Source organism: Thunnus albacares, chromosome 9 (assembly GCF_914725855.1).
Source record: "Thunnus albacares chromosome 9, fThuAlb1.1, whole genome shotgun sequence".
In the NCBI taxonomy this organism is placed as follows: domain Eukaryota; kingdom Metazoa; phylum Chordata; class Actinopteri; order Scombriformes; family Scombridae; genus Thunnus; species Thunnus albacares.
In genome coordinates this window covers 27098244-27124749 of record NC_058114.1, presented here as the reverse complement: position 1 = coordinate 27124749, position 26506 = coordinate 27098244, and the positions used below count along the sequence as shown (strand labels likewise).

At 41.0% G+C, this 26506-nt stretch overlaps 1 protein-coding gene across 3 annotated transcripts; it reads left to right on the top strand.

Moving 5' to 3' along the window:
- Window positions 1–9243: 9243 nt before the first annotated feature.
- On the top strand, window positions 9244–26424 carry cpeb2 (cytoplasmic polyadenylation element binding protein 2). 3 transcript variants are annotated; one of them, XM_044361106.1, is made up of 11 exons: window positions 9245–10667; window positions 12182–12451; window positions 15478–15568; window positions 19002–19052; window positions 20121–20144; window positions 20878–21051; window positions 21187–21276; window positions 21502–21620; window positions 21726–21840; window positions 22085–22266; window positions 22602–26424. In XM_044361106.1, exons 1-11 carry the CDS (start codon window positions 9744–9746, stop codon window positions 22827–22829), a joined length of 2268 nt encoding a protein of 755 aa, XP_044217041.1. In that variant the 5' UTR covers window positions 9245–9743; the 3' UTR covers window positions 22830–26424. The 3 variants fall into 3 exon arrangements, with proteins under 3 accessions (XP_044217042.1, XP_044217041.1, XP_044217043.1); XM_044361107.1 differs by lacking the exon at window positions 20121–20144 and having other exon boundaries at window positions 9244–10667; XM_044361108.1 differs by lacking the exons at window positions 19002–19052; window positions 20121–20144.
- The last annotated feature ends 82 nt before the right edge of the window (window positions 26425–26506 follow it).

Below are 26506 nucleotides of genomic sequence, written 5' to 3'. Positions count from 1 at the left end.
GGTCCAATTAGAGTATTTTGTAACAGTCTTAATCAAAAATGTAATGGGAGAGTTCAGTTAAATTTCCATGTGCCTGATCCTTGTGTAAAATATTTGATATTTGTAACAATGGAGGGAATGGGGGGGGGGCAGCTTTGCCTATTGTTTTTTCATGTATCCTTCCACTGTATTACTATTCGACCTTTATTTAGGCTGGCATTTTTTATGATATACTGTATGAATATTTTTATATTTTTATATTTTATATTTTTATATTTTTGTATTTAATACATGCGTCCTTTTTAAGTGGTTATACCCACACCTGCTGGGAGGGAATGTCTTTCCACTTAAGCACTTTTTGTGCTCTTTTGTCATCTTGTTTGTCCATCTACTGCATGTCTATCCATGCTGGAAGAGACATCCTTCCTCTGTGGTTCTTCCAGAGGTTTCTTCCATTTCTTCCAGGCAGTTTTTCCTTATTCAAATCGAAGGTCTAAGGATGGAAAATGTTGTATTGCTGTACAGATTGTAAAGCCACCTGAGGCAAATTTATGATTTGTGATATTGGGCTATACAAATAAAATTAACCTGACCTGACATGACTTGAAGAACTCTTAACCAAATGTGAGAACATGGATTGCACCAAAACAGAGAGGTGGAACTGAGAGTCTGTTTTGGAGGAAACAAGTTCATAGAAATGATCCATGATGCTGGAAAGAATTCAGACTATAGTTGAAGAGCTTGAATTGACCCCTGCAATAAATGCATAAATATTCCATAAACTCAAACCAACATGATAACAGTAGTAGAATACTTACTTAATTTCTCTATTAATTTTGACAGAAATATTGTTTTAAAAGATTGCAATGTGACTTAAGCTCAACTATTTAACAATCACTGCTCCTCTGTGTTGGATAAAGTAGCTCCTCTCAAGCTCAGAAAGATCCCATCCACAAATTCATCCCCATGGATAAATGAAACTATCTGGAGTTTTTGGTGCAAATGTTGGATGATCGAGGGCTTGTGGAAAGCCATGAAGTACTTTAAGTACGCAGGTTGCATCTCAAAGAATTTATGTTTCAGTTTCAGTATGTATATCCTATCATTTGCATGCTGATGACATCCAGTTATACTTTTCTTTAAAATCTGATAAGCTTGATAGACTGTCTGTAATGAACAACTGTTTAAATGCAATTAGGAACTGGATGGCAAATAAGTTCCTGCAGTTAAATGCAGATAAAACTGAAGTCTTGATTATTGCTCCTGATAACCTCCACTCAGTTATCAGGCAGAACCTCTGTGCCTTATTCTCGTCTTCTCCGTCTAGTCTGTGTAATCTTGGTGTGATTTTTGACCAGACCATGAGTTTTGATGCTTATATTAAGACACTGAGTAATTCATGTTTGACTTAAGAAACATAGCCAAACTCAGGTCTTTTGTGTCAAAAGCTGAACAGGAGATGCTAATACATGCTTTGATCTAATCACCTCTAGACTACTGTAACTCTCTTTTTACCTGCCTTAATAAATCTTCCTTAGGCCATTTACAAACCATCCAAAATGTTGCTGCTAGGACTTAAACACAAGCTAAAAGGTGGTCACACATTACACCTATTTTACCCTCTCTGCACTGGCTTCCTGTTAATTTTAGAATTAATTTTAAAATCTTGGTGCTCACTTATAGAGTCCCACATGGCCAGGTTCCACATTATATCGTGGACCTTCTGCACCCCCACACCCTGAGCTGAGCTCTTAGGTCCTCTAACCAGGGTCTTCTAAGTGTCCCTCGGACACATTTTAAGACTCAGGGAGATTGTGCTTTCTAGCACCTAAGCTTTGGAATAGTCTCCCAATATGTCAGGGGTCTCTGGACTCTGGACAGTTAAAAACCATCTATTCAGACAGGCATTTAGGTAGCATGTGGTATTTTATGTTTTAACTTGTGTTTTACTTGTGTTTTATGCCTGTTTTTCCCTGTTGTTCCCTATCTGTTGTTTATCTTTGTTTTATTTATTTTGACTGTGAAGCACTTTGTGACTGGTGTCTGTGAAAGGTGCTATAAATAAATTTTACTTACTTACTTACTTTTGCTGTGAATAAGTTATTTATTTTTATGCTTGGCTTCCTCAAAGTGTCTACAGAGTTTGTTTGTCAGTAAGAAACCATAATTTTTAAAATGCTAAAAGTGTAATAACAAACCAGTGCCACAGACAATTGGTGCCACAGAAGAACATTATTTCCCTTTTTTCAATAGACAAATCATTTGCAGTGTTACAATAGTAACATGCAGAAATTGGTTGCACAATTTTTATTTTTTTTTGTGTGTGTGTGTTTGATTTTTATTTTTGCATGATCAATTTTTTTTTTTAAACTATGAAGACTAATATTTAGTTCATGTTCTTGATGAGCTAAATTAATTAACTTCACATCATATCACAAACCCCAAAGAATGTAATGGATGCAACTGTTCTCCAAGGCCAGTGTCATGTTTTGGAGGTGAATAATCTTTAAAAAAAAAAAAAAAAAGCTGTAGAAAGTATTGTTGGGCTTTGAATGGCTGTAATCATCCTCTTGTCCATTACACACATGCCAGTCTTATATATTGTTGAAACAAAACCACATACGTAGTGATAAAGTTAGGTTGAAAATGTTATCTATTTTTTTCAATAGAGAGCAGGTAGGTTTTAAAGTAATGATGATGCACTTTTTCTACACAAATCTGACATACTCACCTGACAAGGATTATATTACGCTAGTTTTAAGCAAACCCCTCCATAAACCTGTGCAGGATGCCATCTGGACCAGCTGCCTTTCTTAATTCACCTTCTCCAACCTCCTCCTCTCCCTCAATGGACAAACTGTCAAGCTGGGGTGCAGACAAGTCAACAAAGCCAGAGGAGGGTCAGTCGGGGGAAGGGGCTGTTTACTATATATCAGATTAAGCCTGCTTCTTTTGTTTGATCTTTCATGGCTGTCACCTGGACTGAGGATATTTAAGGTTTTGCAGGTCATTGTGAAATTTTTAAACTTTTAAAATACAAAAATAGGTGAAAAAAGAGAATAAGAGATAATTTGAATCAACTCTGCATGACACTGAAATAAACCTTAGATTTGACAAATTTCAGTTGTAATGGTTCTTAAAGATGTCAGTGCAAGACTGATTAAGGCCAGCAAACAGCAGATTGATTTATAGATCAGTATCAGTGATGCAACATGTAATCAGATCATTAACTCCAAGGCAGTTTCAACATTTATCATATCTCTCTGTCAGATTTACTTGTATCTATGATCTACAGATATATGGACGACTTTTTCTTATCAAAGCAAAGGAAATATTTATTCCAATTTATACTCTCAGTTGACCTATCTTGATCTTATTACAGTACCAATGAGTTCAAGATGTGCAAAGTAATGATTGTGTTTATTTTCCATGATGAATACAGGTTTCCTCAAGGCATGATTTTGAGTAATCCATCCACGACAACATGATTGCTCTTTTGCAGAAACACCCTGTTCTCCGAGTACAGAGAACAGGTTTCTGCAAGTGCCTTGCTCAAGCAAACCTAAACAGTGGTAATATTATGCAGAGTAACAATTACAAGTCTCTGTAAACAAGTCTTTCCATGATATCCCTACACATATATTTGTCGTTAACCCCCCAAAGCACTGGAGGGCAGTGATGACACTGCAGTGGCAGAGCATTAAAAAGCAGTTAGATTTACTTGAGGTCAAACATACAGTGAACAGGTTAAAAACCCAAACTCATGATTGGCTGTGGGTCATGACTGCCTTTTTTTTTTTTAAAGAAATACAGTCAATAGAAGAAAATGCACCTTGCATTCGTAATGCTTGCATGTACCACTCTTACCACTGAGTGGCAGTAACATGTAAAGTTTACTGTTCAACCACCACTGCAGTTTAAATGAGGAAGATGCAATAATGTCCAGTTACTAGAGAAGAGGTGATGTTGTGGGGGGCTAATAGATGGGCTCACATACTCAATGCTAGTACATGTACTTTCACTAATTTCATTCATATCAACAAGGTACAAGACAAACAAAGCCCTCTGCAACACAACCAGCTCAGGTTCAACAAAAAGGAACTCATTCGACCAACAATAATGTTTCTGTAAATCATAAACATGCCAATAAATTCTAAGATTAAAGCAGGTTTGAATTAATTATCATCAAGGATCCTGACAGACAAAACCTGATTTTTTAGCTCTATTGTACAGCACAGTAGAAGCAGGGGAGCAGGAGAAAACTGTCCCTGTCTTATGTGTCTTGGGTCAAATCAAAACTTAAAAGAGAAAATGCTTGATACACTGCTTGATTTTGTGTAGATTTTCTTGTTTTTACATGCATTAATTTTTTGTTATTCTTTTAATCCACTTTTTTTCGATCAAAAAATGGTTTGTTCTATAGGTGGAATAACTTTGGCCTCTTGTTTATACCATTCATCTCATTTGTGAAGTAAGTCAGGAACAATAATAATCCTGTGTGTATATTTTGATCAACATACAATTATGTACATTAGCACATTATCAGACTATGTTATGCTGAACAGTTTTTAGTGAATGTTATGAATTTGGACAGCATGTAAAGACCATCTGAGGTAAGAGAGGAACTTCCAGAGAATTACACTTAACAAGTCATGAGCAAAAAAAAAGCTATAATGTATTTTAGCTACTGATCACCTCCAGTGAAGGAAGAGCGAAAAATTATCATTTGAATTAATATCCATGCCCTTCCTACACCTGCTGGCTTCCCATAAGGCATCTGGAGCCAGGAACACCTGTCATTGTTGACCTCTGACCCCCAGCTGGAGCTCTGTTTTGGGGACACTTGAGATGCCCTTTGACAACGTATGGAAGACATGTGCAGATGCACACACTAACAGGCACACATATAAACCCAGACAGAGACAGACACACACCTAATTGCATTACAAGCAATAATGCATGTACTGACAGACAGGTGCTTCTATAGATTAAATCAGAAAACACACTGCCGGTGTGCATGTGAGGCGAGGCGCGTTTCCTCTTTGTTTCTCCTTTCAACAGCATTAAAGGTATCCCTATATGTCTGATACCACTACTGTTGCCTTACATGATAGTGTGTGTGTGTGTGTGTGTACCACTCATGTATTTGTGTGCAAATAAACGGCCTATGGAAAGCAGAAGGCTGGAGGCTGGAGGCTGTCGTGCGAATGTTTGCTGTTACAACAGAGCTCTGGCTTCTGTGCAACCACCAAAGGAAATTTACTTTGGCGTTAGGATAATGCCATCTCTTTCCCTCACACACACACACACACATACACACACACCCTAAAGTCAAGAGGGTAGGCAGATGTGATGTGGACACAATCACTGGAGAGCACTCATGGCAATATTAGGAATAGGACAAGAGCCACTAGTCACTAAGACAAAGAAAACAGAATACAGTTGATCACAGATGATGAAAGCTGTCACTGCAAGGACTCATATGAGCAGATTAATCTTTTGAGTTTACTAGCCTGCTGTAAGGTCATACACATCCCAGTTTGATGAAGGAGATCACACCCTTCCATACTTCTAATATGTGTAAAGCATGACAGATGTGCCCAGTCTTCCAGCCTCAGAGACACCAACCACCTAATCAGTCCTGCACGCCTTCTGCAGCGGGCCATAAAATGCAAATACGTGCCACTCTGTTACCGACCTACTGCTCGTTCAATCACACAGAATAACACTAAGCATAGACAGGAGGGCCCTTTTGATTGATTCAGAGGCAGTAATGGCGGCTTCATTCTGAAAGTGGGAATGATAGGTGTGGCTGCTGTTGTGACGAGGACCAGTATTGATAAGGGATAAGCTTATCCGAGCATCTGCTGTTGCACTGTATGTCACTCTGTTTGTAAGATTGTGATCTAATGGGAGTGTAACATCGTTACTGACACCTCTGGCTGTGTGTCTGTGTGTTTGTGTGTGCGCATGTGTGTGAGTGACATGACTGTTTGCAGAGGCTTTATCAGTCAGCAACACAAAGAGCTATTCAGTGCCCAGAGAGACACAACAAAGGGACAATTTACTGCAACAAAGACACCTCCGTCCTAGAGGCCATGCTGGGTGCAAATTCGAACAAAAACCCTCCCCATCAGCTGGCATCAAAAACTGCAGACTGCGATGCAAAATTATAACCTCAGGTAGAACTACTGGTGATATCATGTCTAAAAGCCTTGCTAAATTGGGAAAAGTTGAAAGTTAAAGGGCTGCCCCATCCAAAAAAACATATTTTTCCTTGTGTGGTATCTAGTCATGCAGATAGTTTTGGCTGTATTTGCCAGAATTTGACAAAGATGCATTTAAAAGTACACTTAAAAATTCAGTGATGCAGAGTCAGTATCCCCATTATGAATGGTAATCAACAACCCACCGTCAACAAGACTATTTCCATTGTAGAAAGTCATTCCAAAGAAATTTGTTCAGAGTGAGGTCTGTGGATGCAGAGTTATTAAGGCACTGATTTCTTGAAAGAGTTGCTTTTTTGGGTCAGTTTTCAATCCCGTAGGCAACCAAATTCACCTCCATTGCATTAGACTGGAGACTGAAAATTCAGAATCAGAGTTCTCAAAACCTGCAAAAATCAAACTAAACTATCAGTATGAAAAATATGAGGTTTTTTGTCATTTGGGTGAACCAATCTACTGATAGAGTATGTACAAGTCTGATTTTATCATCACAGTTTGAATCTCATCATTCCCACTGAGAAAGGGGGACGATGGCACCTCTGCCCGATGAACTTTGAAATGCGACCCCAGCGGTGAGTGGCACACAGGAAGTATGCGTCCTGCATGCTGAGATAGGATTATAAGAGATGGAACACACCCCATCAATCCCAGAATAGAGTCATCACCACTGATGGATAGGCCTGTCAAACAGGATGAGCTGATCAATGCCCTCTGTCCAACCCTTCAAACATACATAGTGAGACATAGACTGAGCCTTGAGTCAAATAGAGTAATCAAGCACACAAAAGGAAATGCAGATTACCTGTTGCTATGACGACTGCAGCTGCAGTGTGACAGCCATCCACCCTGACAGGGACCTAAATACAGCTAGCTTTACAAACAGTGAAATTTGATATTGCTTAGTGGGCCAGGTGCTTCCAAATAACCAACAGTAGCAACATAACCTGTAAGAAGGGTGTTCCTGTTTTATGTCAACTTAATATGATGCAGCATCATGCATGTGATCAGACAATATGAGTATGCACATATTGATATGTGTGTTCAATATCCAATAGGTGAATGCAAATATGCAGAACTATGCTCAGGTTGGATTGATGTGACACTTTCTGTATGCGGCAAGGCAGCTGGGAATCTCTCCCCTTAACACCACCCCCGCCTACACCCCACCCACCCCGGCTGACCCCCCTCCCCCAGCCCATCATCATCAGACACCAGCAGCTGGCAGCCTGCCCCATTTAACTCCCTCCAGCACTTACTGGGCCAGGCTAATCATTGGTGCTCAGCACCAACCACACCTGCCCCCTCGCTGGTGGAACTGTCCCATCTGGGACCTTATGATGGGGAATTTCTGGGGGGAGTCTTCTTACTTCCTAAAACAGCTCAAGGTGCACGAAGAGATGGAAAGAAGGAGAAAGGAAAATCAAATCATCAGTGATTGGAGGAAAATTCTGCAACTGATTTGTTTCATGTTGTACTACAACTGTGGGAATGTAAAGTCACCACAACTTTTAAACACCAAACATTACAGGAAATGAGTTATAACACCAAAGAATAACAATGTAACAATGGTAATGATACTGTATGTGATCCAAAAGAAAATCCCTCCTGTGTAAACATTTGGCAGACTCCCAGGAGTCATAACAACAAACTTTATAACATTTAGTCTAAAAATATTCTCTGAGATTTGGGTCAGGTTATGAAATTGCCAAAGGCTTTTGTAATCAGGTGCTTTTGGTTTTAAAAGCATTGTATAGGAGACAATGCAGGGCGGAAAGCTGTGTGTAGTTTGTGCTGAGATAAGCCATCATCATTAGCAGGGACCAGATGGTAGGTTGATCATGCACATTGCTTTGCTACTTTGGTATCTGTCTTCCTCATTAGAACTCATATTCACACACAGACTTTGATGATTTATTCAGCAAAAATCTTGAGAAAGAGAAATGACCTTTGTCTGTTTGTGTTATAAAACAAATAAGCCCTTGTGTTCACACCAAAGGCGCTGGACTAACACAATAAAGTCTGTGACTGCAGCTTTAAATAGGCCTTTCTGTAAAAAGAACAAGAAACTGAAATTGAAGTGTTACTCGTTTGCATCTCCACAATTCCCAGCTGATACTTGTTTTGTATCTTAAAGTGAATAACAGACATTTACTTTTCATGTGATAGGGGAAAAAATTACCCTGCAGCCTTCTGTTGTTTTATTCTTAAGTCAAACACAAACACAAACGAACACAGTCAGATGGTGACATTCTCATGACTCACATACATGCACACACTGTTTCCCATCCACACTGAAATATTATTTGCCAGTAGCCATAGTGCTGGTGGTGGCCATTTAGGAGGCAGATCATATGGTAGGGCTGCTTGTCAGCTCCGAGTTCAGAACAGGGGATGAAGATTCATCTCCCTTGACATGCATTCACATAGAAAACTATATTTAGCTTTTGGCGTCCGTGCGTAAAGTGACGCTGACGCACGCACAATGGTTGTGGACTGAATACTGATCGGCACAAGCCGAAGCTAACTGTGCCACACTATGATCTGGTAATGTTTAAGCTTTTATGAAAACCTTTTGAAGAGACATTCACAATGCAGAGCCCTGAATGTAGATTATCCTCATAATGTAACATGACTGTGAGTTATATCTATACCTTCTATTCAAGATTGATTCAAAGAATATCTCCTGTATTAGAATTAGACGTGGATATGCGACGTCAGATTCAAAAATAATAGGAAATACTTAACTTTATATCAATATATAATAATATAATAGTTTTGTCACATTCATATTGTATCATCATACAATAGGAATATGACAAAACTATTATAGCCTAGTTCTCCGCGTATGATAGGCTCATCATTACAAACTCATTACAAATCCCTACAGGAAGACTAATGTGACTTTTTGTACGAGTTAGGCCGAAAGTGTAAGTCCTGTAGGATTGTTTCCGGTGCTTAGTGAGGGTGTAGGCCTACTGCACTTTATGAATAATGAAAAAATGACGTAAACAATGCGGTCCTCTTTGCAGCTCGGGCTCGAGGCTCGAGGCGGGCGCACCGAGGCGTGATGCGGTCGTGACGTAGATTCAGTCGGGGATCTTTAATCCTCTGCCGCAGCAGCACAGCCGGTAACCAGAGGAGGGGGTAGCACGGTCGGACAGGAATGGACCACACAGGCTAGCCTAGCCTACTACAAGGCCGAAATAGCTCGGTCTTTAGATAGATGATAAAATCACCGAGTAAAACAGAGATTACGACTAGAACGAGCCGACTATTTGCATAGGCCAGACCCCCTCCTCCTGCCTCTGCCTGTAGCCTATTCACAGACATTTTACTATTAAAGAGACCTCATTTAGAGACGCTGCTTGAAATATATTTTCAAACGCTTATATCTCTTTCATTTAACAGCCGAATTCGGTATCTTTCAGCCGGCTGACGGATCCTACGCCTTGTCCTGCCGGTTTCTTTGCGGCCAGTTGCGCCCCGGTTCGCCCTTCAGCAGCGTCGCCGCGTCTCCGCTGTGCGCATCAGCAAAACATGCAGGATGAGCCTGTGGGGGTGACAACCACGCAATCACCCCCGTCAACCGACGAAAAGGACAGCAACAGCAGCACGGTCAGCAAATCCGGGAAGCAAACCGACAACCACGACAGGAGCTCATTCACACCGGATTACAACAAGACAGGTTTTGCCGATTTCGATCGAGGTCATTTTTGCCCGACGCAGTCTATCTGTGACCTTCAGCACAGCCGAAAAATACATCAGCAGTTAAGTCAGCACACTGAGTTTAGCCCCGCAGAGTCGCCCCCACCCCAGGGACATTTCAGTCACCTGCCGCAGAGGCAGCCCTTCTCCAAGCCGGGCCACAGCGCTGCTGACCCCTGCGGCTCTCCAGCGGAAGAGGCTGAAGCCGATGCTGCGTCGCCATCGCCCACTTCCGTAACTCCAAACAAGATCCAAATGGACTCCCCTATCGCCCACCATATAAATAACGGCAATGGCAGCAGCAGCACCGGCAACATGTTGTCCGGAGGTCTCGGTGCCGCTTTCCCGAATCTCCCCACCCAGGAGATGCAGAGCGCCAGCGGGGGCTCGTCTTCACCTTCCCTCCCCGGGTTCGGCACCCCTTGGTCCGTCCAGACCAGCTCATCGCCCCCTCCCACACCCAACTCCATCAACCCCATCCACGCGAACGCCATTAATCAGATGCCCAGCACAGACTCAGACAACAGCTTCTACCCAGGTATCCCCTCCTCCATCAACCCGGCCTTCTTCCAGAGTTTTTCGCCGGTGTCAGCTAATCCGTGCGCCGGGATTAATGTGCAGGGCTTCAGCGGTCCTTTCTCGCCCCAGATAAACGTCCCTCAGCAGCCGCAGAGTCGCAGGTCTCCGGTCAGTCCCCAGATGCATCCCCAGCAGGGCGCCTTCCTGCAGCAGAGGAACAACTACAACCAACACCAGGTGAGCTGTAAGAGTCTAGATCACATACAGGTGACACAGGATGGCGGCCGGTTCACATTGTCCTGTAACCCCCCCTGTTCTATAATGAACAAACATACGCCTCAGGCCCACCATGACTCCATTCTTTGTAGCTGTCAAGGCCACCACTATGATGTTCTTAGGACAGGGAGCATCTTGTGACACTGCAAAGATAAAGCGTAGCCCTAACACTTCTCTCTTTGTATGTGTGTGTACAATCTGTAGCTATAGACTCTAAAGCATAAATAGTCTTTTTTTTCCCTAAATAATGCGTTTGTCATGTCATCTGTAAGGGCTGAAGTCACTACTCATGAGGCAGAGGAAGGGAGGGGGTGAACAGAGAGGGGAACAAGGTGGCATCACTGAATCTAGCTGTTGTTCTCTCCTGGAAGCTGGCAGTGGGATGCGGTCACATGGTACTGAACCATCCCTGTCTTGTGGTTCACTCAGTGGGAACACAAAGGCTCGCAGGGTTTGGTGTCCTAAATGGATGCTTATTTGGGGGGGAATGAAGACATCTAGTATTTTAGTGATGGTGGTTGTGTGTGTGTGTGTGTGTGTGTGTGTGTGTGCACAAACAGTTAGTGGGCCCTGAGGACACACCAGCAATAGCACAGGCTTACTAGAGGGTTCAGATTATGTACTAGTCTTGTGTTAGTAGACTCCGGCTTCAGGTTTCTCATGTGACTTGCACCTTGTGTGTGTATGTACGTGTGTGTGTGTGTGTGTGTGTGTGTGTGTGTATTTAAAGGGCTTCTGTGATGTTGCCGTGTCACTGACCTTTCACCTTTTGCTTTTGTTACAACCAACCGACTTTGGGTGTCACCATCATGCGCATATCCAGAAGTCCCAGAGAGGTTATAATCATTACATGACAAGGAGGAAAATTGCAATCCTCATTATTTTATTATTTTTTTTATTTTTCAACAGTTAATTTGTGCAAGAATAAAGCAGCTACTTGTAACATATTGCAAGTTTTCGTTAGGCTTCTACACAAACCCATTTTCTCTATTTCCCTGTTGTTTTTATACAATAAAGTTTATTCTTAAAGCACACTACTATCTGAGATTCCACAGAGCTGTTTGCGTGTTGTTATGCATTGAGTGTGCAAGAAAACAGAATGACGATTGTGCTCCGTGCGAGATTTTCACGTGAAAGCACGCAAGATTAAGCATGATGCGATTCGATGTATGATATGCTTAGGAATGGACACAAGGTCCAGGTAGAGGGAGAGTGTGTGTGTGTATGTGTAACTTATACTGGTGGTGTCGCCGTGCACGGGATACTTAGTATTAGTCTTAAAGCTCTAAATCTTCTTATCTACCCACCCGTTACAGGAGCAGATCAAGCTGGGCTGTGGCTGACAGGGAGAAAAGGGAGGATAGAAAGACAGGATGGGATGGAAATATTGTGCAGATATTAAAAATGTACAAGAAGATGTGTTTGCTCTTTCTAAACTGTCTTCTGTGCTCTCTCCTTGATGTGTGTGCATGCAGCCCATGGTGAAGCCGTCTCCCTGGGGCAGTCATCAGGGGAACGGCTGGGGGTCCGGGGGGATGTCCTGGGGCCGGGACCACCGCAGAGGGAGCGGCTTGGGCGTACCTGGCTCGGTCAGTCACGTCTCACCCCTGAAGAAGCCCTTCTCGAGCAACGTCATCGCCCCTCCCAAGTTCCCACGCTCCGGTGGATCACTGGGGCCTAAGTCCTGGATAGAGGAGAACATGTTTCGCACAGACAGCAACAGCAACACCTTGTTGCCCCTGCAGGTATGTGTTTTGGGTTGTTCCCACATTGGCTGGTGTGTTTGGTTTTGTTTTTGTATCACAATGTGAGGATTATTGGCTTTCATAGAGGGAAAGAACCAGTAACAGATGCATTAGATTTAGAGATTGGATAAAAGGAATAATGGATGTGTGTGTGTGTGTGTGTGTGTGTGTGTGTGTGTGTGTGTGTGTGTGTGACAGAGAGTTTCAATTGAGATCCATCAGAAACTAAAAGGGAAAAAATCTTGTTTTTATCACTGGAGACATGAATGAGGTAAGAGAAACTGAAAGCAGAGGATTCTTTAGACATACATAGCAGTGAGAAAATGTAAATGACCATAAAAGAGCCTGGTTAGCATTTCAATGAGATGGGAGGAGTTTTAACTGATTTGCTTTGCAAGTTTTACCAAAGGTGTAACAAAGTAGGGGCTGGGCTGAATTCGTTTTCAGGAAAGTAACATCTTGTAGGTGAAATGGAGAGAATTTCAATTGCCACATGAAAGGGAACCAGAAGTTAATCTCATTCTATGATATATGTACTGAGTTGTTTTGTATCGCGTACAAATGCCAGAGGCGAACAGGTCTGTCAGAGAGGTTTATCACTAGTCATCAAATGGCTTGTATTCCCGATAATGTAACTATAATGAGCAGCTCTTACTCTCCTCCGGGGTCTAGATGGTCACCATTTGATCATGTTTTTATCATTTCTTACTGCCAATGGCAAAATCCACATTACCTCTCAAAATTAGATTTATGATTTTTTTTCTGGGATATAAATGATGAATGATTTTGAACCATGGTGAACATCCACCTTTAGTCTCCTTGTGATTTATTTGATGTTTGTACATTTGCTAACTAATTGTGGTTTAAGTGATGAGTCAGTATTAGTTTCAGAAGTTTCAAATCAGTCACAAAATCAAGACTTATCAACATTATTATACTGTATATCAATAGAAACTAGTAGTAATTGATGATATGAGCAAGAAACTGTATTTATTAGTTTCCACTGGATTGAAGAGTTATATTATAAAATATATATGAATCAAATATTACTTTTACTTTTTGGTAGTTCAAGTAAAGTGAGATCTTTGTTCAGTAACAGGCTGTATGTGTAAAAATGAAACCACAAAGAGGTTGATATATTAATGCACTATGTATGAAGTCATATTCCCAACTCGTATTTAATTCTAAGTGTAATGACTCCCAATAGGAATGATATTAATCACTGTGACTCAACTAAAATAATGGTGTCACCAAATGGAATTACTGTTGCTATGAGCTCAAATTATTAGTGATATCAGTGCCAAGAAGAACAGCGCTTCCTATTCCAGGAAACAGGCCCGACTCCATGGATTGTTAATTTCCATAAACAGTGTGGGACCCAGAATTTTTCAGATTCCAAGTCTTTTCCTTCCTTCCTTTCTGTTTAATGTTTGGCAGTCAGTGACACGTCTCTGCTGAGGTAAACAGAGGAAGATAGAAGAGCGTCACTTCTACTTTCAGTGAGAGTACAATGCCTGTATTAAAGCCGGTTACTTGATATTTCTTTGAATTGTCCAGTTGATGCACACTATCACCCTAAAACACTGTATTGTTAAAGTAAAAGACAATATCCACCTGACACAAGGAGTCCCACAGTCATGTTTAATTCCTGTGTGCTCCTGCCATCATGAAAATTATTTATAGACTTATAGACCGCTGGAAATCTCAGCGCTTTTTGGTTTAAAGGGTCAGTTCACTCAAATTACAGCAAAAAACATGAATTTATCTCTAGTGCCATCTAGCAATGTGTCTAGCTTAGGTTGTATGTTTTTTGCCTTTGAGATTTCTGCTGCTACCTCATTACAATGGAGGCACTTACAGCATTTAAACATTACATATTTAAAAATCAACAGCAGGGTATCTCTCCACAAATAGTGTTGCCATTACTCTGGATAATCCACAGTTCTTTTCACTGTGCACAGTTTTCACTGGAAGTACTTTCCAGCGAAGAAATAATCCCACAGTTCACCTACAGTGACAGACTCTCTCTCTCTCTCCCTCTCTCTCTCTCTGTGGAAGAAGACGTTGCTGTTGAATTTTTTAAATGTAATTTTTCAAACTTTGTGAGCACCATGAACAAAATTCACCTCAATTTTATCAGTCTGGTGTCAGAAATCACAAAGACAGATATCTCCGAACCAGGACAAATTAAACAACGTAATTATCTGCATGGCTAAATAACCACTAGAGGTAAATATATATATGGGTGGTTTTTGTGTGAACAGACCCTTGAAAGATTGCAGATTGGTGCTGACACTGGTTAGCAGTGGATATAAAGATCTGTAGACGTCATGCTCATAATAAAACGTTCATCTTTTTTGATTTACTGGATTATTGTCCTTGACAAGCAAACTCTCCATCAAAGGAACATTTTTGCTGTAATTCTATGTTGTGTCATGCATCTCTTCATTCTCCTTTTTCTGCATTACGTTTCCACACATGGGAAAGCAAAGGAAAAACATATTTAGCAACTTCCTTCACTTTCAAAAGTATGAAGAACTGATCTTGAACCTGCCATTATATCGGGTGTGGTAAGGTAGGTCACCAGGTTATTACCATACGAGTGTGTCTTGGTTGGTCATTAAGGAGAACTATCTCACTGGACTGTTGATGAGCTCATAACCTCCATCTCAGCTCTCCGGCTAAATGCCACTCCTGGTTTTGGTTTCCATTCTCTCTGTCTATCTGGGAACAGGTCCAGAGATCCTGTGGGATCTGTCTTATAGGCCGCTCACAAACATACCTTCAGACTCCTAAAGTGAATAAATACAGAAAGAATGTTAATCCAAGCGTGAACTACTCACACTCCTAAATCTCTTACATGTTAAGCCAAATTCCTGCGCTTCAGAGGCTTTATTATTCATAAGCCAAATCATGAAAGTGTGTTAGAAACGTGAGGAATTAACCGCACATCATGATGTGTGTTTGTTTTGTCAGTTCTGACTCACACCTGTGTATTTTTTTTTTTGTGTGTTTGTTTTTTCCAGGACCGCTCCAGGATGTACGAGAGTCTGAACATGCACTCCCTGGAGAGCTCTCTGATTGACATCATGAGAGCCGAGCAGGATCCAATGAAAGGTAAGACTTCTTTTACCTTTCTATCTATATTTGGGGAGAGTTGATCGTTTTCAGACAGGAGGCCTTACATCGTGCTGAGTGACACAGCGCAGGGAAATGACAGGCCCGTTTGCTCTCAGAGCTGTGTTGTTTTTCCACACGCCGGCTTATTTTCTCCCCGCTGAGAGCTTAATACTTCTGCCACCAGCTGCACATTTACATGACCTTCCAGCTCTGATCCTGTTGCTACTTAACCTGGGCAGCACACAGCAGAGTACGGTGTGAAGAGAGAGGAGACTTTTCTGTGCTGTAAATATCTCTAATTAGTTACAGATGTGTGTGTGTGTGTGTGTGCACATGACTCTGAGGTTTTTTTGAATTGAAAGATATAAAATTGTCCTGGTTTTCTTTTGAATTATTTCTTGCGGCTTGGCAGTAGCCAGCAGAGAATGTAGTGTGACACTGTCCCGGCCTCCTGGGCTCAGCTGCTGGACATCAGAGGAGCAGTGTCAAATAACTGCACAGTTCCAGACGACTGCTTGTAGCTCATTTACAGCCTCACAGGCCAGCTACACTTTCACTTTAAAATATGACCCAGAAAACCAAAATATCCATACAATCGTTATGTGTTTGCATATATGTAGGGCATCAATTTAGTTATTTGCAGTCTCAATTAAAACCAGGACCTGTGCTCTCCTGTGCGTGAGCGAGATTGTTGTGTTTGCTGCAGGAGCAGATGGAGAGGACATGGGCCAGTGTGCACAGCAGAGAGAGGGGGATCTAGACTAATTTTAGATGTGATCACACTTTAACACACTGTGTATGACAGCCAAGAGAGGAGAGGAGGGCTTGTAAGAAGGGCTCTGCCATTTATAGCATTGCCATGGCTAACACAACAGTGTTTTCTGGCTAGCAGCTCCAAAATACAGGACGCCTAAACCGACATGGAAGCGCTGTAACTAATGATTATTTTTATTATACATTAATCTGCAGGTTTTCTCAAGTACTGGATTAGTTGTTTGGTCTATGATATGTCAGAAAATAGTGAAAAATGTTGATTACTGTTTTCCAAGATGCAACCTAAAATATCTTGTTTTGTCCTGACAAATAGTCCACAACCCAAATATATTCAGTTTACTGTCCTAGAAGACTAAAGGACCCCCCCCCCGACAGTGTAGGTCTAAAATTCAGGCTAACAAAAACTACCTATAGTTACATTCATGCCATCTAGCAGCCGTAGTAATTCTGACCAGGGGAAGTGATGCAGTTCAGATGACGTCAATATAAGAGGATTTTGCCTTTTTTAGGAGGAGGCAGGTTGGGTGGACGGCTAGATAGATAGATGGCAAAAAGTGGACTTTGCTGCGTGAGACCAGCGTTCACTTCCTGTTTCCAACCGTGAGTCGCGACATTTTTAAAAAAAACGTAACATTGTGGTGTTTACTGTTGCCATGACAATGAAGGTTGCATAACTTTAAAGCCCCCCCTCCAGTGTATTTTGGCATTTTTAAGATATTTCATATTTTTCAAAGTCATTTCCTGACAACGTTGATAAACTACACTGTTCGCCAAATATTTTTTGACAAGTAACTTAATTTCGCAACGTTAACGATGACGTATGACAATAGTAGAACACTGCAGTCATACGTCATCCTGATAAAATCCTTTTGTTTTTGTGAGCATCACATACATAGGCTACTGATACAATATCAGGCACCTGTGTTTCAAACTAAATACTTGCTGCAGACGTGCTGCAACAACGGATTGATGCTTAAAATATAAATAATTTATTTCAGTTTAACACTCTCCAACCAAAATTGGCACAGAAAATAACATTTAATGTGGTTAAAGCAGGAAAGTCAGTAAGTCATTCTGCATTGATCAATAAATGAATGTAGGTGATTCTTACAGTATCTGCTTGTGCTGATGTGTGTTCATGTTGTAACGCTCTGAACCATCCAGACATCACTAACTGTGATTGACACAACTGTCTCAGAGCTATGAAAGCAGTGATGTGACTGGCTGAGAGAGTATTCATTTATTTATATCACCACACCCGCTGATCTTTATTCACCTTCACTCAGCCCTTTTGCACGTTGCACTGCTGCACATACGTGAACCAAAATAGTAGGTGTGCATGGCCCACACAGTCCGTGCACCTAAAACCTACCACGCTGCACCTGGCATTTATTATTCAAATTTCAACTGAGGGTGCAAAATATTAAACTGATGGTGCAACGTATGCTTTTGCATCGTCATAGAACCGGACCTAGCCACTGAGGAGGAATATTTAAAGGACATTTACTAAAAAATTCAGCAATATATTGTATGAGATAGATGATCCATCAATAAAGAAGCCATCGTCTCATTTCACCCATGGGTTCCTCATATCTGTTACTGACATGTAACCTAGTCTACGTAGCTAATGCTCTAGTAAGTGGACATGTTAGGCTAAAATATCACTACCATTCCGACACAGCACCAGTGCACTAGAATGGCAATCTGGTTGCCATGGTAGTACATTACATCCGACTATCAACCATACCCCTATTCTCTGTTTGAGAAAGAACGTTAACTGTTAAACAGGAAGTAACGCTGGCTAGAGCGGGGCTTTAAGGAAGTATAAACCACATTTCAAAGGATCATTTTAATCTAGAACATGATCTTTCCCTAAACCTAACCAGACCTTAACCACAGCATTGTCACACCATGAAACATCATTGTTTTCTAACCGTAATTTGTAACGGCTTTAGAAAGCGGCGTATAACGCTCCTATGGGTCTTTTTGGAGTGCAGGTACATTCAACCCTTGCAGTCTGGTCCCCATCCGTCCTACAGAGGGCGCTGAAAACACTCAGAGTCATTGGAAATAGACCTAATCTGTTGTTTTGGTATGAGGACGTGTTGACATTTTTAATGTATTTGTGTATCATCTTTGGGACAGGATGTACTGGTGATGTTTAACTTTTAAGTTACCATCTAGACTTTGAAAATTTTTTGCTTTGGTGCCAGCCAGCACTAGTATCAAATCAGAATAATTTCAAAGAAGACATGTAGGGGCTTTAATATTTATATCTAAATAAAAAAAAACTGGTTTGTTTCAAAATGACATAAATCTGAACGCCACCATTACAGCCTTTCAGAGTTCCTTTCTCTCTGCTAAACAGGAAATCTCAAGACTCCCATCTAACGGTTTTACCAGCGTCTCATGTGTCTCATTCTTCTCATGTGACATGTGACAGGGCTGTGTGACACATTCACAATCAGGCGCTGTAGTTGTGAGTGTGTGTGTGTGTGTGTGTTTGCTCCCATGTACACACATTAGCCTCACCCTGTCCTCTCCATCTGCTCTGTCTCATCCCTATTTGTGTGTGTGTGTGTGTGTGTGTGTGTGTGTGTGTGTGTGTGTGTGTGTGCGCGTGTGTGCTGACGTGTGTGTCTGTTTCTCATGTCAGGCCGTGTGGGATGCCCTAACCCCGGGGCTGACGGCCTACTCATGCTCAATGGTAATTATCTTTTAGCACCATCTCCCTCTGTGTCTGCAGCTCTCATGATGCTTCCACTGTTACTCTTTAGTCTCATTAGACACACTCACCAGACTCAGCAGTACAATAGCATCACATTAGGGGATAGATCTGGTGTAGATATGAGAATATTTGTCATGTTTTCTATTTTTGTAACAAATCCATACAGTATATTTGCATAAAGTATCCCAAAGCTCCCAATTACCACTGACGACTTTCATGAGTTTACACTAAATTCGTGTAACTCAAACCCAACCGTACTAATGTTTTGTGAAGGTGTTCACATGTCGAGGAGCGTTTGTTTTGTCACATCAGGGCTTTAAACGCACCACAAACAATACTTTGTTACATCCTCTCATTAAGATGTACATTTTCAGCGCCACTCAGAATAATTGTAGCCCCACAGAGGCTTTTTTACTTCACACGCGGACACACACGTGGCCTGTTGGTGTCAAAAATAAAATCTTGTTTTATAACAGTTTTAATCAGGACACAAATCTGGGTCAGACAGCATTTGCAAAAAGTCATGAGCGTAATGTTGTGTTTTTTTCTGTTTCTGGTGTTTGCTGTTCCCTCCTGAGACCGAGCAATTCATTTTTGTCTTTTTTTGGCCTAAAAGGCTGTTTTTAGCTCGTCTCTTGATAAACATGTTTCTGAGGTGAGCCTTGTTGGTCCTGACAGAGGTCATCCAAGGCTTTTCAGTGATGTAATATATGTGGAGTTTATTTTGCTGGTTTTCCAAATGGCTCGTATCAGATTTCAGAAGAAGTTTCTTAGGAAAAGTTTTCATAACAGTGAAAATGACTAATCCTGTTTTTGTTTGATATTATGTTTATTACATAAAAAAGACATTGAAAATCTTGCTCGGGGTCTCAGGAGGAAAAGTAAATGTAGTTTATTTTTGGAGTGGCAGCTTATTTGATACTGATATTTGTTTGAATACAGAGGTCATGAGATAACTCTGCAGCTTTAGCTCTATAGAGGTTACAAATGCTCTTTGAGAAATATCTTCACAGCTGAAATTTGCACTCTGTACTTTTCTACATGCAGCCAGGAGCTATGGGAGACGTCGAGGTAAACAATTCCTACAACACGTCTGTGTTCTTGTGGCTTATTCTCTTGTGGCATGCTTTACTACTAGAATGGACGCCAAACTGAGGCCTTGAGTCTGGATTCAGATTTGAAAATTTTGAAATCTTGTTTTTAAGTTAAAACCACACTGAGGTTTTGATCATGTTGATGTAGAATCCTTATTTTTATGTTTTTTCCCAAAACATTGTCATTGGCAATTAAAAATCTAACAAAACTGCTTCATCATTGTAATTTTTTTTTTAGTATCCAGACAGGCATGATGTCAAGGGTTTCAGGTTTGGTCATGTTTACCTGAACCAGTATAGCAGTTATGTCTCTGCTCAGCTATGTTGTTAACAGCTTTGTTCCACACAGCCTGCCTTTCCACACACGCTTCATCTGCCACGATACTCAGAGTGGAGCACACATGGTCGCGTGTTCCGGTCTCAGATCTGTAAAAACTAAATTGTACATAATCCTCGCTTTAAGCTGGTGCTTTGTCTCACATCCACTCGGGGTAAAACGGCACAATAGAAGCAGTCACATTATTATATAGACTGCCTCTCCTCTGAATGTGACCTTGTGATAGTAGAGATATAGAATGCTATAGAGGAGGAGAGGCAGGTAACATGACTGTGTGTGGACACACGTTTGTGAGTGTTTCTGCTTGTGAGTGTTTCATTATGAATGTTTGACATTTGCTTTTGGTCTTACCTTCTGTTTTTTCCTCCGCCAGGCCGATCCTCCCTCTTCCCAATCGATGACAATCTCCTCGACGATGGCCACGGCAACCAGGGTGTCCCGGGAGTCCTCGGCTCCCCCAACTGTTACCCCCACCAAAACGGGGAACGCATTGAGCGCTTCTCCCGTAAGGTGTTTGTAGGAGGTTTGCCCCCTGACATAGATGAAGGTGAGAGGACAACCATGATGCACTATATTTCTGGACTTTGGTCTTACTATTTGTTTTTCTCTTTTGACCCACTTTTTCTCTCTGCACCCATCCATTGTTCCTTTATCCACTTACCCCCTCACCCCCCACCCCCAGATGAAATAACCTCAAGCTTCCGCCGCTTTGGTCACCTGGTGGTGGACTGGCCGCACAAAGCAGAGAGCAAATCCTACTTTCCACCTAAAGGTATTGGCAAAAGCAGCCAGCCTCCATATTAAACATACATTTATGGCTACTAAAACCTACAGTATTTACATTGAGTTTGGATGGTGTGAAGCTATGATGCTAAGAAATACGGCGTCATTTCAATACCGATAAACCAAGATGAGAACATATGTCATCCAGTCTTTGTTCCTGTGTGTTTAATGCGTTCACTGAGGTTTATCGTGTGTGTGTGTGTGTGTCTCCTAGGATACGCATTCCTGCTGTTCCAGGAGGAGAGCTCAGTGCAGGCTCTGATTGAAGCCTGCATGGAGGAGGATGGGAAGCTTTACCTGTGTGTCTCCAGCCCCACCATCAAGGATAAGCCTGTGAGTGCAGCAGCATCAACCGGAAATGAATTTGATTTTTTTTTTTTTAATTTTTACACAATAATGAGAGAGTGGATTTAACGTTGAGTTTGATTTTGATTCCAGGTGCAAATTCGACCTTGGAACCTGAGCGACAGTGATTTTGTTATGGATGGATCTCAGCCCCTGGATCCCCGCAAGACCATCTTTGTGGGAGGTGTCCCTCGTCCCCTGAGAGCGAGTAATTACACCCGCTTTTTTGTCATATAGCTGTTTTCTGTTTAGGAAGCGCTTTACATTCTTCTGCAGCCTCGACAAACAGTAATATATTGAAACAAATGATCAGCTGTATGTTTAATGAGCGTGACATGAGCATCTGTCTGACAGCTTCTCCCCCAACCTCCTCACCTCCTCCCACACCTTTCCTTTTATCCTTTCACTCATCTAAATCAATGATTCCCTGCTTTCTTTTCCACTCTAACTAGTTGAGCTGGCCATGATTATGGATCGTCTCTATGGTGGAGTGTGCTACGCAGGAATTGACACTGATCCAGAGCTCAAGTACCCCAAGGGGGCGGGGCGAGTGGCCTTCTCCAATCAGCAGAGTTACATCGCCGCCATTAGCGCAAGATTTGTCCAGCTGCAGCATGGAGACATTGACAAGCGGGTACAGCGTCCCCTTCATTAACAATTCCCCAATTCTCTAGTGTTCATAAAGTGTATGTGACTCAGCCATCATTAGAGTGTGTCGTTCGCACAGTTTGTGAGTGCAAGTGTGTGTATGTGTGTGTGTGTGTGTGTGTGTATGTGTGCTGTCAGCATCACCTCAGACAAGAGGGAGTCTGTTGCTATGGTGAGAGAAAGCATATTAGGGATGATTCAATCGGGTTCCTTCCCTTTTTGCTGCTATAAGCCTTGGCCCTTCATGAAAATACACATTTTACTCTTTTACTTTATGTATTTATGCACTTTTCATGTCTTCTCCAAAATGTGTGCATGCAGGTGGAGGTGAAGCCCTACGTCCTGGATGATCAGCTGTGTGATGAGTGCCAGGGTGCACGCTGTGGAGGGAAATTTGCTCCCTTTTTCTGCGCTAATGTCACCTGTCTGCAGTACTACTGTGAGTTCTGCTGGGCCAACATCCACTCCCGCGCTGGACGAGAGTTTCACAAGCCCCTGGTCAAAGAAGGCGCCGACCGCCCGCGCCAGATTCACTTCCGCTGGAACTAGAGATGCGAGCGCAGCCATGGTGACACAGTCAGGGGGAAGGGAAATGAAACGCTGGCTAACAGGAAAAAGAGCATCGCTCTGCCTCTCCTGCTCTCCTAAGCTATCAGTATATTCGAGTACGTAACACTATACAGTATATACTATATATATCTATATATCTTTTGTAGCAGCCAAACACCACAAGCCTCAGTTTTTCACCAAAACCCCCCTCACATCTCAGGCTCTGACAACTCTACAACTCTTTTGTGGTACTTTCATCTTTTCTAAGAGGAGATTTAAAAAGAGATTGATTTTTGTAGGTTTTTTTATTATTATTATTTTTGTATGTGAGATTCAAAGTAGATATGGGAATGTTTTTGCATGGGGGCAGCTCGTCTGTCTGTTTGTCTGCTGCTAGCCACCCCACAGTGCGTGTAGTGCACACTTGTTTCTGGGAAAATCTTGATTCTCTAATGTTGACGCCTGCCCCAGGTCATTAACCAAAGGTAGCAAAATGATAGGAAACATACAATTGACACATTTCTGCCGCAAAACAAACAGTTGTTTTTTAATGTTGCCATGGACTCTTTCTTCTTGTTAGAGAGTTTATTAAAAAAAAAAAAAGATAATAGGGTTATTTCTGCATTCATACTGACCCATAGAGTGATACCTCAAAATACTAAATCTGGTTTCTGCTAACTGTATTCAACATTTATACTTAACAAGCTATTTTAGAAGCTTTGCTGCTATATATACTTATATATGAGTAGATGTGTAGGTATTATATTTAATGCCATTTATAAACCAGAATCATGTAAAATGAAATGCAGTACGCACTCAAACACTTATGGCCCCCATTGCCATGGAAAGAGTTAACGTGCATGATATGACAATAGGCTTAGCTACACAAATAGCATGCAGGATGGAAGTGAGAAAAAAAAAACAACAAAAAAGCAAAAAACAAACCACTGAAATCATGATTAAAGACGAGTCATAAAATTCTATAGTGAGTAGCATGATACTACATACTACAGATGCCTAAGAGGGAAAAAAAATCAGACAAAGCTAAATAAGTTAAAAAAAACAAAAAAAACATTTAAACTTGCATGCATTGATGTTTATCTGTTGTTTGATCCGTTTACATACTTAACGATACAAAAAGTGATATTGGTTCTACTGTAGATTTAGTGGACGCCATCGTTTTGTGACATGGTGGCGAAAAAAAAAAAGAAAATAATAATAATCCTGTCGAGAAGCAGAGTGGTGTTCAGTGGTTTGTGTTTGTGTCGTCCCTATGCTGTGTGACTCCTTGTTAGTGTAGACTGAGGCTCTAGTTTAGTTACCAACACATTATGTAGAGGAGAATTAAACCTCATTACTCTGCCTTCACCCTTCCTATCCCGTTCTTTGTATGGTTCCAAAGGTTAATCTGATATAGCATCATCCTGGCAAACCAAACGCAAACAAAAGACTGGATAAGCTGTGGGAGACTTAGCTGGGAGGAGTGTGTGTGTGTGTGTGTGTGTGTGTGTGTGTGTGTGCAGCGTGGAGTGTCCGAGACTGAAGGCCATGTTAATAAGCATCATTAGAACACGCTTTCACAGCTCCTGGCACAGTTACTGGAAGATAAAGTAACACATCTCCCCAGCAAGTTTTTAATAGGATGACGGTCTTTTGGCGCGCTAAAGATGAAACTCTCCTCTCTTTGTATCGTTCGTCTGTTTGATTTCGACCCTTTGAAAACACTTTAGGGACAATCTTTCTGTGAGCAGAAGGACGGCGGCCCAGCTGTCCGTTTGGTACTGTACGAGTGTGTCGCTCTCGTGTCATCGTGGTTTCGTGTTCCATACTCCGGTGTGTGTGTGTGTGTGTGTGTGTGTGTGTGTGTGTGTGTGTGTGTGTGCTCCTTGGTATCGGTGTTCAGGCGTCAAGTGTGTACTGTTACAAAACCTTAATGGAACTGAGACTCTAAGTTGATTTACTTATTCATATAATTTAATTTGTTTATGTCACCGGCCCTTCAGTATCCCTAATGTTTTTTATAATATATATTATGCACTACTTTTCTATACCCCCCCTCACTCATTTTATTTCTAATTCACCCCCTCCTCCCCCCTTACTGTAAGTGATTTCAGTGCAGATGTGGACTCCCTGAAAACCTCCACCTATTTATAATTCTACAGATGATTTATTAAATTTTATTTTTTCATGATTACTTATTTAAAATGTAGCGTGAAGCAGTGGTCTTAAGTTATCTATGTTCTGTAGAGCAGGAATCCAATATTTTCTAATATATTCTAATGTAGTGTGGACGTTGCTAACCCTAACCCTCACCGGGAGTCAGAAGGGTGTAACGCGATGGAAGGTAAAGAAACGACGTGGTGGCTCCCATCGTCCCCGTGGCTTTAGTTCTCATGGTGTCCGATGTGAACATGTTTGAATATCGTCACCTGTAACACTTGACTCGTGCTGTTTTTGTGAGGTTCTATTTTCTATGTTGAACACTGTTACTTTGTTCTGTATGTGTCTTTGTTTTTGTAAAAATCATATTTATTTCACTATTTTTGTAGACAAAAAAAAACTATTTGATTTTGATTGTATTTTTCTATTTAAATGCGATTATTATACAATTTATTTCCCCCCCCACCCCCCACCCCCCCTCCAGTGCTAATTATGTCCAAAAGTTCTGTTCAAAGACAAAGAATCATGTCATTAGTAAACACATCAAAGGTTTTTGATATACAGTTGAATTGATTCTTATTTTCATACACATTTCACTTGAAGGAAGGAATCATGAAGGTTTTACTATATTCTTGGAAGACACTTGAGATTCTCCCCTGTCGCATCGAGGCCGCAGCTGCCTGTCCTCGTAGATGCTCTGAAACTTGAATATAACACATTTTGAAAGGCTGACTAACCTCGAATCTGTGTTGTGATGTGCAATACTGTTTCTAATGTTTGTATAAAAGTAAGAATTACAGTGTAAACCTTTTTAATGCAGATTTATTTTTTTCATTGCATATTTTGCAGATTTCTGATCCACAGTGTCATTTTTTACTGTCAGAAAAGAAACCCCGTTTTTTCATTGCAACTATTTTTAAATCCAGATATCTTTGTACTGATGTAAATGATTGTAGTTATTTTGGATAGTGTTTTGCTAACAAAAGGAGAGACTTTTTCATGCATATTTCTATTTCATTTCATCTTGTTTTATCCCGCGTTTTTATTTCGTTTAATAGTAGCAGGATTCTTGGAATAATTTTTCATATTATATGTCATTGGTATTATTTTGTATTTTTATGTGGAAATACACTATATATAATTTTAAGATGCTAATTGCTAAGATATTATTTTGAGTTTAATTATTTTAAAGCTAAATATTTGTAATTTTACTGTTAAAGTGACTAATTTCTAAATCAGAGTTTGTGTATACATTCACACAAAAGTGGTTTATGAGGTGTTTGGATTGTAATTATTACTGAATGGTTCTTTGATATGCAAAATGAATATCATGTTTATTTTTATTTTTGTTGGTTTTGTATTTAAATGGGGTGTTGATTACAATCTTTTTTTTTCTTTCACTTCCTGAATAAAGACCCATTCTGTTTGGACACAACATGGCTGCTGCTCCATGTTTTCTCTCCCTCTGCATCAGACCGCAGCATCCTTTTCCTCAAATTAAATTTATTTTAGTATTG

What these genes read in the sequence shown, in the direction of transcription:
- cpeb2 (XM_044361106.1), top strand. Translation starts at nt 9,744, where the DNA reads ATGCAGGATGAGCCTGTGGGGGTGACAACCACGCAATCACCCCCGTCA. An exon ending in CGGCCTACTCATGCTCAATG is followed by an intron (nt 19,053 to 20,120) that starts GTAATTATCTTT and finishes TTCTACATGCAG; the next exon opens with CCAGGAGCTATGGGAGACGT. An exon ending in CCCTCGTCCCCTGAGAGCGA is followed by an intron (nt 21,841 to 22,084) that starts GTAATTACACCC and finishes CACTCTAACTAG; the next exon opens with TTGAGCTGGCCATGATTATG.